The sequence below is a fragment of the Zingiber officinale genome, chromosome 8A, assembly GCF_018446385.1.
Source record: "Zingiber officinale cultivar Zhangliang chromosome 8A, Zo_v1.1, whole genome shotgun sequence".
NCBI classification, from domain to species: Eukaryota; Viridiplantae; Streptophyta; class Magnoliopsida; order Zingiberales; family Zingiberaceae; genus Zingiber; species Zingiber officinale.
The window spans coordinates 19,459,392-19,472,438 of record NC_056000.1 but is presented as its reverse complement, the minus strand read 5'-3'; the positions used below and the strand labels follow the sequence as shown (position 1 = coordinate 19,472,438).

At 35.1% G+C, this 13,047-nt stretch overlaps 1 protein-coding gene across 1 annotated transcript; it reads right to left on the bottom strand.

Moving 5' to 3' along the window:
* Nucleotides 1-9,002: 9,002 nt before the first annotated feature.
* LOC122007799 (tropinone reductase homolog At5g06060-like) lies at nt 9,003-10,454 on the bottom strand. The gene is made up of 4 exons (XM_042563329.1): nt 10,296-10,454; nt 10,007-10,214; nt 9,607-9,930; nt 9,003-9,498 (listed from the first exon to the last, which is right to left on the bottom strand). The coding sequence occupies exons 1-4, from the start codon at nt 10,355-10,357 to the stop codon at nt 9,322-9,324; spliced, it is 771 nt and encodes a 256-aa protein (XP_042419263.1). The 5' UTR covers nt 10,358-10,454; the 3' UTR covers nt 9,003-9,321.
* Nucleotides 10,455-13,047: the final 2,593 nt, after the last annotated feature.

The following is a 13,047-nucleotide window of genomic DNA, read 5'->3' as shown; positions in this document are numbered from 1 at the left end:
CAAGGATGGGCTCAACAACCATCACTAGAAGAACTTGAAAATCTTCTCTCGTCACAGGAATCGTTGGCCAAACAAATGGCTACAATGAATATTAAGGAGGAGTCAAAGAGTACCTTGTTTGTTAAAAAAGGAAATTTTTATAAAGGAAAAAGTCAGATAGAAGAAGGTACTCCAGATCATTCAAATGCACCTAAGAAGACGTTTAAATGTTACAGGTGCGGCAAGCTTGGTCATATTAGAAAAGATTGTCGAGTTAAATTGAAATAAAAAAACTATGCAAATTTGGACGATGTGGCCAAAGAATCTGAAAAAGAAGATGACTGGAAGAATTGTTTCCTTATATTATTGATACTCAATGGAAAACATGCTTAATAGCAGAAGGAACTCCTCACACAAAGCATCCAACCAAAAATGAATGGATTGTAGATTCTGGTTGTGGTCATCATCTTACCGGAGAAGAATCAACTTTTTCATGTTCTCAGTTACATGATAGTGGCAGGGGTATCCGCTGATAATACAATTCATAAAATTCAGAAAGAAGACGTCATTGTTATTGACAACAATCCTGGAGAATCAATCACACTAAAAAGTGTATATCATGTGCCGAGGATACAAAAGAATCTTTTTTCTGTTGGAAATGCGGTGGATGCTGGAAACTTCATGCTCTTCAGATCGCGAGATGTAAAATTTCTTCGGAACGTCAAAGAAATTAAAGCAGACGTTGTTCACACTGGTACACGTGTAAATGATTTATTTGTTCTATCTGCATCAAATTCATACATTGAAAATATGAGTAGCAATGATAATTCCTCCTTGTGGAATGCAAGACTTGGTCATCTAAACATGACTAAGTTGAAGGTTATGATTTAGAGGAAATTAGTTGATGGTTTGCCTGATCTATCAAAGGTTGAGAATGACAAAATTTGTAAAGGCTGTCAGTTTGGAAAGACACATAGACTTCCTTTTGAGAGCTCAAATTCACGATGCACAATTCCCCTAGAACGAATCCATAGTGATTTGATGGGTCCTACTCGAACTGCTTTTTATTCTGGATCTCACTATATGTTGTTGTTTGTGGATGACTATACGCGGTTCACATGGGTTTATTTTGTGAAACACAAATTAGAGGTATTTTCAAGATTTCTGGAATTCAAAGAAACTGTGGAAGAAGAATTGTGTAGAAAAATCAAAATTTTGTGGACAGATAATGGAGGAGAATTCTGTTCAAATGAATTCTTCTCATTTTGTCGAAATAATGGCATTAAAAGAGAAATGTCATGTCCGAAGACGCCACAACAAAATGGAGTGGCTGAAAGAAAAATTAGACATTTTGTGGAGACCTGCAAATGTTGGCTGCATGCGAAGCATTTATCCAAGGAGTTATGGGCAGAAGGTATGAAGTGTGCAGCTTATGTTATTAACCGGGTGCCACTCAGTCCAACCAACAATAAGGCACCTTATGAATTGCTCTTCGATGTTAAACCAAACGTGAAGTATTTTCGAGTCTTTAGTTCAATCTGCTACGTTCATGTGTCTGAGTCTCAAAGGAGTAAGTTGGATGCCAAAGTAATTAAATGTATTTTCATCAGTTATGACGAACAAAGAAAAGGCTGCGGTGTATGGATCCTACGACTAACAAATGTGTTATTTCTGGCGATGTTATCTTTGATGAGATTTCTGTCCATGACTCTACAGCTGTCTATAAGGAAGAAAATGATACAATAACTTTGCCATTATCCCATAGCTTAAAAAATGTATTTGAAGAAAATCAAGGAGAAAGGAAGAACTTGCGTTCTATTCAAAACGATGGTTCTCAAGAGGAGACAATCAGCCAACGCCCGAGACGAAATATTGTGCGACTGTCTCATTATAGAGATGATAATTTTGTCACAAATTTTTATTGCTTCTTTGCTAATCCTATTGATGATGACGAACCTTCTTCTTATGTTGAAGCTAAAGGAGTAAAAGAATGGGAAGCTGCCATGAAAGAAGAAATGGATGCTTTGCAGAAAAATCAGACGTGGGACTTGGTTCCTAAACCCCCGGAAGTGCAACCGGTTTCTTGTAAATGGGTCTTTCGAATAAAGAGGAAGGATGATGGGAGCATAGATCGATTCAAAGCAAGGCTAGTAGCTCGAGGTTTCTCTCAAAAGTACAAGGAAGATCAGGGTCGACCCTGAGGCATGTCACCGAGGGCGACGACTATATATATAGTTTGTTTTAATAAAGGTTAAAAAGATTAAATTATATATATAGTTAGAATCTTTTTAATAAACGTTGAATATATGTTATTAAAATTTAAGAAAATACTTTTAAAAAAATGAAAGGAAAAAAGGAATGGTCGAATGGGTCGCATGTTTCTTTTCCAAGACAAATTATCCTTTCCAAGGCAGTACAGTAATGTTGAACGTTTTTACTTTGAACCATTGAAGCAGCACCTTTTCATCCATGCTGTGAACCTTTGAAGTAGCACACCTAACACCTTCGATCCTTGCTTTGAACGTTTGAAGCAACAACTTTGATCCTTGCTTGAACCTTTGAAGCAGCAATAAAGATGCTGTGAAAAAAAAATGAAGGAAGCTCCGGTTCCGGTACTGTTTCTCGTTTTCTCTTTATTTATTTTTTTTTTCTATTATCCTTTTCGCACTATTGTTTTGCAAAATTTTTCTTTCTGTTTTCTTGATCGATCATAGTCATGTGATTTTATCCTCGCAACTGCAAGTCCACACTCTGCCATTTGTAGCCTGTAGGAGTCGGAGATCTTCTTGATCAAGAAAGCTGTCAATTTTGAAGTTGGAGAGTTACCGAGCACAATTTCATCTGGGAAAAATCAGTTTGGATTTGCGCTTGAAAAGTAAAAACCGTCATCTTTTGAATCTGACCAGTGATCATGTCAACAGGATTTGTAATCAAATTCCAGTCTCATCGACTCATCGTAGTAGGTAAAAAATTGCTTTGCAATATGGTGCAAGTAGTTTATGATTGCATATGGTTTTAGGTCTAGTATCTTGATTCTGAACGCCATATCTGATCCTCAGATTCATACAAGAAAAGTAACACCTAGAGTGTGATTTTTCTTAGAATTTGCATACTTGTCACAGTCAGAACCTATCTCGAGAATACACTCTTTTTTCCTTTTGCAAGTTCTTGCATCATGATTTCTGATATCTAACTTTTTCCGACAAACATTAATCCGAGTAAAATTAGTTTGGGGCACAAAAATTCTTTGTTCAACTGTCAGTCGAAAAGTGGAAGTGATGGCTCATTAAATCCATCCTCCTTATTAGCTAATGGTCTTGTTTTGGGAGAAATGGGTATTTTAGGCATGAGTCTATTTCCGAGTTTGTTTTGGTTGAGAGTTGAGACCTTTTTAAAAACGACATTAATCCCTTGTAATCCCTTTGTCTTGGTGCTATATCATGCAGTGTACCTGATCTTATAATAAAATGGCTGAGTGTTTTTTTTGTTGTTGCGACTTCTAACATCTGTTTCACTCTTGTAATTTCAATTATTTTAAGCACTATCATACTCAGTAAAAGGTTCTTGCAGTGAACCTGATCTGATCAGTGATCGTGTCAATAGGATTTAGAGGCCATTTTTGGGAATTTTCAGTCACAGTGGAGGTGATTTACTGATTTTGTTTCTCCCTTTCATAGCTTTTGACTTTGGTTTCTAGATGGTCGAGTCAGTGACTCATGTTTGAGTTCCTCTAGGGAAGAAGTGTTTGGATTTATGCTCGAAGAGTAAAACTGTTGCTGTGTTACGAGTTCCATCTCTCAGCGATCTTTGCCTTAGATCTGTTGTTCAGCTGGAAATTATTGCAAAAGTGACATCTATCGATTGATTCAAGCACAAATCAGGTTTTATTGCTCTTTTACTATTATTGTCACTACTTGTCTTTATTTCGTTGCTACTTGCTAGCTTTGTTTTTAGATTTGTATGTTTTTTTTTTACACTTAAAATTTGTATTACAAGCATGTTTTCAAAGAAAAATCTATCTGGGAGTCAGAAAAGAAACAAAAGAAAAAGAGTATAAGAGATTATTAAAACTTAGAAAGGTGCTCTTCATAAATTTTTTAAAAATAGCTCTTTAATTGAAGATTCAGTTGATGAATTACAAGAAGAAAATCAAGAACTAAATGATTATGCAATAGATGAGCAACAACTAAGTAATCAAGAAGAACTAAATGATTATGCAACAAATGAGCAACAACTGAGTAATCAAGAACTTAATAATTATACAATCAATGAGCAGAAAGAATTGATAGAAAATGATGACAATAATTATGCAATGAATGAGCAAGAAGAATTGAAAGAAAATGATGATAATGATTTGAATGTAGAAGTTGATAATATAATTGAGAATGAAAATGAGTTAGAAAAAACTGGTCATGTTTTGGATATATATGATCCAAGATCTTGGGATAACATTGATAATAAAACAAGAGATCTTTTGGTAGAGAATGGTCCTATACGAGAAAGTAATCTTAAGTTTACTATAAATGAGTTTTCGAGACATTTTTCATATTCTTATTACACAAGAAAACTACCAAATGGAGAGAATCAAGATAGAAAATGGCTTGTATACTCGAAAGATGCAAACAAAATATATTGTTTTTGTTGCAAATTGTTTAAATCAGTGAAAAATACAAGTTTGTTGGCAAATGAAGGTTTGAATTATTGGAAACGTATAAGTGATAGACTTAGACAACATGAGAATGGTATTGAGCATATTACTAACATGAGAACTTGGATTGATTTGGAAATTAGATTGAAAAAGAATGAAACAATTGACAAAGAGATCCAAGTGCAAATTAAGAAAGAGAAAGAACATTGGAAACTTGTTTTAGCTAGGATTATTTCTGTTGTGAAATGTTTTGCTAAACGTAATTTGATTTTTCGTGGGAATAATGAAAAATTTTACTAAAGTAGTAATCGTAACTTTTTGAGGCTATTTGAATTAATTGTAGAATTTGATTTGGTAATGCAAGAGCATTTTAAACGCATTCAAAATAATGAGATTCATTATCATTACATTAGTCATAAAATCAAAATGAGTTGATTTTTATATTAGGTTCTAAAGTCAGAAGTACTATAATTGAAAAAATAAAAGAGGCAAAATATTTTCCAGTGATACTTGATTGTACTTCAGATGCAAGTCACCATGAGCAAATGACTTTGATAATTCGATGTGTGGATGTCTTAACTTGTCCTATAAAGGTAAATGAGTATTTTATAAAGTTTTTAAAAGTGGATGATACATCTGGGTTAGGACTTTTTAATGAATTACAATCTGTTTTAGAAACCCTCGGACTTGATATTGATAATGTGAGGGGACAAGGTTATGATAATGGTTGTAATATGAAAGGTAAAAATCAAGGTGTACAAAAGAGATTTCTTGAAATAAATTCAAGAGCATTTTATATGTCATGTGCTTGTCATTCTCTTAATTTAACAATTTGTGATATGGCAAATTCTTGTGTTAAGGCTGTGTCATTTTTTGAAGTTGTGCAGCGCATGTATACTTTATTTGCTAGTTCTACAAAAAGGTGGAAGATTTTACAAGATCATGTTCATCAATTAACTCTAAAGTCATTGTCAACAATAAGATGGGAAAGTCATGTTAATAGTATCACAACCATAATAACTCAGCCAAATGAGATAAGAGAAGCTAAGACTAGGAGTGAGGCTCAATCTTTAGTAACACAAGAACTTGAAAGTTTTGAATTTTTGTTGGGCATGACTATATGGCATAATATTTTTAAAAAAATTGAATTGATTAGTAAAAAGTTACAATCTAAAGATATGCAAATTGATATTGCAATAAAGATTTTGAGAGGATTGATTTCTTATTTTGAAAGATATAGGGACGAAGGTTTCCAATCTGCTATGACATTAGCGAAAGAGATTGCATCTAAAATGGAAATTGATCATATATTTCCTCAAAAACGTACAATTCATAGAAAGAAACAATTCGATGAAAATTATCATGAAGAGATTTCACAATCTACAGAAGAATCTTTTAGGACTAATTATTTTATTGTTGTCGTTGATATTGCTATTGCCTCTTTAAAAAGTAGATTTGAACAATTAGAAATCTTTGAAAACATTTTTGGTTTTCTATTCAATACTAAAAAATTTCTTTCAATGAATGATAATAGATTGTATGAGTGTTGTAATAATCTTCAAGTTGCTCTAAAATATAATGACAAGTCTGATATTGATGCTGATGATTTATTTTTCGAATTGCAAGTGCTACAAATGTATTTACCAATAGAAACAAAGTCAGCTTTTGCAGTTCTTGAGTTTGTAAAAGTCTTATATTATTTTCCTAATATTTCCATTGCTTATAGAGTTTTGTTAACTATACATATTACTGTAGCATCAGCAGAAAGAAGTTTTTCTAAACTAAAATTGATAAAATCTCACTTGCGTTCAACTATGTCTCAAGACAGATTAAATGGCTTGGCAATTTTAAGCATTGAAAATAAGGTGTTAGAAAAACTTGATTTGGAAGACCTTATTGATGATTTTTCTTCCCAAAATGCTAGAAGATCTAGATTTTTTCAATGATTACTTGATACTTGTTTTGTTTTTGTATTTGCAGGGACTGCACTTTTGGATAAACTTGGGAAATATATTTTATATGGTGTTGTATTTTTTGGAGAATCTTGAGAAATATATTTTGTATGGAGTTCGTCATATTTTAAATAAAATATATTGTTTTTTAAGTTTTATCATTAAACTCTATTCAAATGTGTGTTAGCAAAAAAAAAAATAATTATAGAGCATCTTTTTCTCTTTTCGCCAAGGGCCCCTAAATGTCAGGGTCGGCCTTGGGGAAGGCATTAGCAACCAGCCTGGGTTGTAAATTGTGGCAGTTGGATGTTAAAAATGTTTTCTTATATGGAGAGCTTGATAGAAATATTTATATGGATCAACTGCTTGGATTTGTGTCTGAGTATCATCTGGATTTTGTGTGTAAGTTGAAGTAGGCCCTCTACCGATTAAAGCAAACTCCACATGCATGGTATGGAAAAATTGCAGAATATTTAAGATTCTGCGGATACGCAGCTTCTGAAGCAGATTCAAGTCTCTTTATCAAGAAACGTCAAGGACTCATAGTGATTATTCAGCTGTATATGGATGACATAATTCTAACAGGTAGCAATTATGCAGAGGTCACTCGTCTTCAAGAGAACTTTCGTTGCGATATGAAGAAATTTGGGGAGCTCAAAAATTTTCTTGGGTTGCAAATTGAAAATCTAGAACAAGGAATTTGTGTGTCTCAGTTCAACTATGCTAAACGGCTCATTGAGAAATTTGGATTGATTGATGGAAAGAAATGGTCTACACCACTTGATGTGAGTGCAAGACTTCGTCGTGATGAAGGAACATGTTTATCGGACCCTCGTCCCTTTCGTGCACTTATGGGAAGTCTTATTTATTTGACAATAATAAGGCCAGATATTGCCTTCTCCGTCGGTATGGTTAGCCGATATATGCAAGAGCCACGGAAGCCACACTTTGAAGAGGCAAAGAAGATCCTAAAGTATGTTAACTCTACTCTTAACCTGGGTCTATTTTATAAGAAGGGTGTAGAGTTTTCCTTGCAAGGATTTGCAGATGCTGATTTTGGTGGAGACTTGGATGATCGAAGATCAACTTCTGGTTTTGTATTTGTGTGAAACTACAAGTATATCATGGTGTAGCAAAAAGCAACGCTCGGTATCTCTATCCACGACTGAAGCAGAATACAAAGCATATGCTCATGCCGCTCAAGAGTGTATATGGCTTCGTAGACTCTTTGAATATTTGCACATACCCATTGATCAACATATTCCTATTCATGGAGATAATCTAAGTGCAATCAAGATTACTTCTAATCCTATCTTCCATGCAAGGACAAAACATATTGAACTTGAGCATCATTTCATGTGAGAAAGTGCTCGATGACATTATTGATATAATTGCAATTAAGGGTGAAGATAATATTGCCAACATTTTTACAAAATCACTTTCGAAGGGTGCATTCGAAGATCTGCGATCAAAGCTCGGATTAGTTATAAGAACATCACTTTAAAGGGGAGTGTTGAATTATAAAGTGATGTTCTTAGAATACTAAGTTAATCTAGTCTATTGCGTGTTAAATAGTTTATTTTATAATTTGGAAGTCTAATCATTGATAGTTTTATCCGACTCTTTAGACGTTTAGAACGTGTTGTGTGTGATCCTATTTTATAGGATCTGGTGTGATCCTAATCCTATTTTATAGGATCTATGATAGGTTGGAGAATTTTGATGTAAAGCCTATTTTATTCTCGTTAGGGTGTGAGAGAGTTTTTTTGTATTCCATCTTTCAAAAAATAGATCCATTACCTTAGCGATGCCCCTAGTGTCGGCCCTTGTATTCCATTTTTCAAATAATTATTGTTGATAATTTCTTCACGTTATTCTTCATATCAAGAGTTTTCTTCACGGTTAATCATTTAGATTCGCTTGGAGTGACAAGGTTTTTATATTGTCGGTTCTGTTTTCTTGTTTACACTCAAGTCATGTGGTCAACGACTAGAGTCCATTGTGGCAAAAAGACGAATACGCTCGCCCCCAGTACCTCCACCAACTCATCCCAGGGTCAACATAGAGGAGGTAAATTACGAACGACTACTAACCTTTGAAATAATGACTAGCACATAAGAGATTTATCTCGGCAGGACCAACATGAACTTTAGGACACCGATCATGATCTATATCATTTATTTTTCTCTTTCACTCCCATACGTAGAGAGCTTTTCTTTTCTTTTCCCTTTCTCTCACATTTCCCTATCGATTTTTTTCCACCGTCCATTCCTTAGCCTTAGCATCTACAGGATGGATACTGCTTCCAAATGACAAAGAAGGCATCTCCACCACGACCCCCATTCCATTGGATTTATTCCCAACTCAGCACAGCAGTTTCCGACAATGGCTCGATTGTTAGGGTTCTTGTGGAGGCAGCTTGATTGAGATTCACATGAAAGTTCTAATATTTGCATTAAATGAAAAATGAAAAACCTTCTGATCCAAGGCTTCTATAGTTACAGGGCTTTTCAAATGCCAAACAGTATTTGTGAAGCATGAATCCATAATACGATACATAGGTTCATGTAAAACCCCAAACCCTGTGCCACAATACATACTATAAATTTTAGTAACAATTCTCTTTGATAAAGCTGCGAACAGATTCCATTATGGATCACGAGAAGTCTAAATTATGATATTAATCGCCTCGGAAATTAACTTTTATTAGCATCAAACCCGAAATCTCACACCTTTAGATGATCAAAAGTTGCCGTTCACAGTTCTTCCTCCATCCGCACAGATGACTTGCCCATTGATGTAGCGCGCGCCGGGCATACAGAGGAACGCTACCAGCGCCGCCACCTCCTCTGGCTCCCCGATCCGCCCTGCCGGAATGCGATGTGTCTCCATCGCCACGAACGTCTCATCCTGCAGCGCCTGCCTCAATCCAACAACAACAACAACAACAAAAATCATTTTTAATTTCCGCTGTCAAGAAGCCTCAAGAACTCAAAAGCTGCTCGAGTTAAAGGCTTTTGATGTTACGTGTTCGATCATGGGGGTTTTGATGGTTCCAGGGGCGACGCAGTTGGTGCGGATGTTATCTCGCGGCCACTCGCAGGCGAGGCTCCTGGTGAGCTGATTCATCGCTCCTTTGGTAGCGCCGTACACGGACAAGCCGTCGACGGCCATGAATCCGACGACGGAAGAGATGAAGACGATGCTGCCGTTTCCCGACGCCTTCAGAAGCGGGTGCGCGAGCTGGGAGAGGTAGAAGCCGGATTCCAAGTTAACGTTCATCACGAACTTGTAGTCCTCCGCAGTCTGCTCCACCGCCGGCTTCACCACTCCTGTTCCGGCATTACAAACCTAAAGCCAAAATTTAATTTCAGCTTTCGTGAGTCTGAAGAAGAAGAGGTCTCAAATTTCAGATCCAATCGCTCACAAGAATATTGAGCTTTCCGTCGAAGGCGGATTTGACTTCCTCGATCAGTTTCGCCCTGTCGGCCGGCGAGGAGACGTCGCAGACGGATCCCGAGACCTTTAAGCCGGCGGCGCGCCATTGCTGGAGGGACTTGTCGAGGTCGGATTGGGTGCGGGAGCAGGTGTGGACGACGGCTCCGAGTTGCCCTAATTCTTCCACGATTCCGCGCCTGCGGTAATTAACGGTGAGAAAGCATGACGGCAATGATGCATCGAACATCCATGAGAAGCAAGAGAGCAAATATCGCTACCCGATTCCTTTCGTGCCGCCGGTGACCAGCGCAGTTGACCCGAGAAGAGACCACTTCTCCATGGATGATTGCTTCAGGCGTTTCGTCTAAGGATAAAATTAGGTTTGTTTTATTTCTCTGCTTCGGTCGGTGGAGCAAGATTACAAGACATTTTATAAACGGCTTTTTACGAAAAGGATTTTTTTTATTTACCAACAGTCCTTAATTTTAAAACTACAAAAAAAAAACACTAGAAATAATGTTATTCTCTTTATGCCCTTCTCGTCAATAACTTAAATCCTCTCTCGCCATTTTTTATCCTCTCTTTTCATAATTAAAAAGAGTTTAATATGTTTCTATAGTAGACGATTTGATATGATTCCTTATTAAACTCATGATGATCTAATATTTTTTTATATTAGATCTATTTTAAATTTGATATGATCCAATATTAGATCCAATTTAGATTTGATATTTTTCATATTAAATATCCATCGAGTCTAATATTTTCTTATATTGGATCTATATGATAAATATAGTGTCTACGCTGGATTTGATATAATCCAATATTTGACGTATGTATTGAAAAATAGTGTGAGATTTAGAAAATTAACGGGAGAAATAAAAAGAAAATAATACTATTTTGTAATATTCTTTTTGATAATTTTAAAATCAAAATATTTTCTTTTGATAAATAAGGAATCGTTTCCCTTTTTTTCCTTTTTAAAAAAAAAACCGTTTTATAAAAGAATCGAGGTTAAATATAAAACGCTCAAGCATCTTGCCTCCCCCCCCCCCCCCCCCAAAGTTTGGCATCTTTTGCGCTTTGCTCTATCATGTTTTTTTTCTACTTAGCTGTATCAGCTATCCGTCCTGGGGGACAAAATGGTATTGGAAAGGTTGTAATTATGTAAGCTCTTAGGGCAAAAGTGAAATTTTCCAAAAAAAAATATGAAGGATTGATTATTAAATTGGTCACTAGTTGGAATGCCACCTACCATCACGATTTTTTTGGCGGTCTTCGCTCACCTACTACCTCAATTATTTTTCTTCAAAAAAAAAACACATCTTCTAGTAAATAAAATTATTATACATTTATTTATCGGATAGAGACTGATTGAGGAGAAGTGTTCTCGCTATAATTTATTTCAGAAATGAATGCTAAACAATTAGTAGGTATAAAGTCTATTATCAAGGCTCCCCACTCTTTCAATATTATATTAGACTTTAGCCTTTTAGGTGAAGATTTCAGCGAAACCCAACTTCTCGGCCACTAATTGTGACAAGCAAGTTACTTTAAATCTGTTTTATTTTATATCAGATATTGATATTTTACCATCCGTTTAATTTTGAACTTGAAATCATCTTTCGTTCATCAAATAATTCTAAAACATAATATAACTTATAACATAGCACTCATGTATCATTAGAAATTTGATCACGGCAAATATGCCTTACATGGAAATTGAAACCTCATTGATTGGGAGAAATGTCAAACGGGATTGGTTGATGTCATAAATTAATGTGGTGCTTACTTAGGTGTAAAGAAATGAATCTTATGAGAAAAAAAAAATCTAGATTTGATTGTTAAATATAATTGGGTATCTAGATTTAATTTAACTGGATTACCCATACACATCTTATTTAGTTAAATTCACCAGTAATTTTTGTTTTTAACGCATCAGAGTATATATATCAATTTTTCTGTAATCTTTCTAAAATTTAAAATAAATTATTACTTTATTAAATTTAAACCATCATTATAAAATAAATTTATTAAATTTAAGAACATGATATGAATGCTCTTTAGCGTGCCATGGCTGCGCCTCTGACCACGAACCGCCGTTGGCATAAAAAACTCAAAGCAAGCAATCACGTCCGGCACTCCTAATCTCAGTGGAGTTGAATTCAAATGAATGGTGGAGGTGGACGGCCATATCTCAGAGTTGAATCTCCCATTATTGTCAGAAAAAAAAAGTCAAAAAAGAAAGTCGCAACGTACAAACTTTTCAAATCATCGTACATGACAATAATTATCTTCTGACAGTATCTAGTTTTATAACCGGCTCAAACCAATATAACAAAGTGAACAGGATGGCAAGATCAAACCAATATTAAAAAGATATTAATAAAGTAAGAAAAATACACAATTAAAATCTGCGATATTGGCTGTGGGACAATGAGTGACGCGCGCAGGCCGGCACCTCTATGACTTTAGTTTATTCAAGAAATTAAATACCGAGACTTAAAAAAAACTACTAACTTAAACGTCCTAGTGTTAATTACTCCATCCATAAGATTGAATCCTCAGATCCTAAACCATTTGCTAGCTTGTGCTTTAAATCTTGTGTTCAGTTCATTTCCAAACTAAACTTTTATATTTTCTATCAATTATTTTAAATTTAATATAACAATTAAATTTTTTAATAAAATATAAGATTCGTTCAAATATAGAATTTTAAATTTACCTTAGTTCATTATATAGATTATTTAAAAAGAGTATTCCTTCTCATTTACAGGCGTGTCTGATGGTGGAAAAACAAGAAGAGTGATTTTTATTGGACATACCAACGAAGTGGTTTATATGTCCTTTTCATTAAACGCAGACGTTGAAAATGGACACGACCCGATTCCTTTATCCGAAGAAAAAAATATTCAAATCGAACCACTCATAATGAAACAATTCCAGTTCAGACCTTCGCCGTTTCTGTTAAAAAAAAATCATCATACTTTCTCCTGCTCAATGCACCAAGACAACCTTTTCGACTCAGTT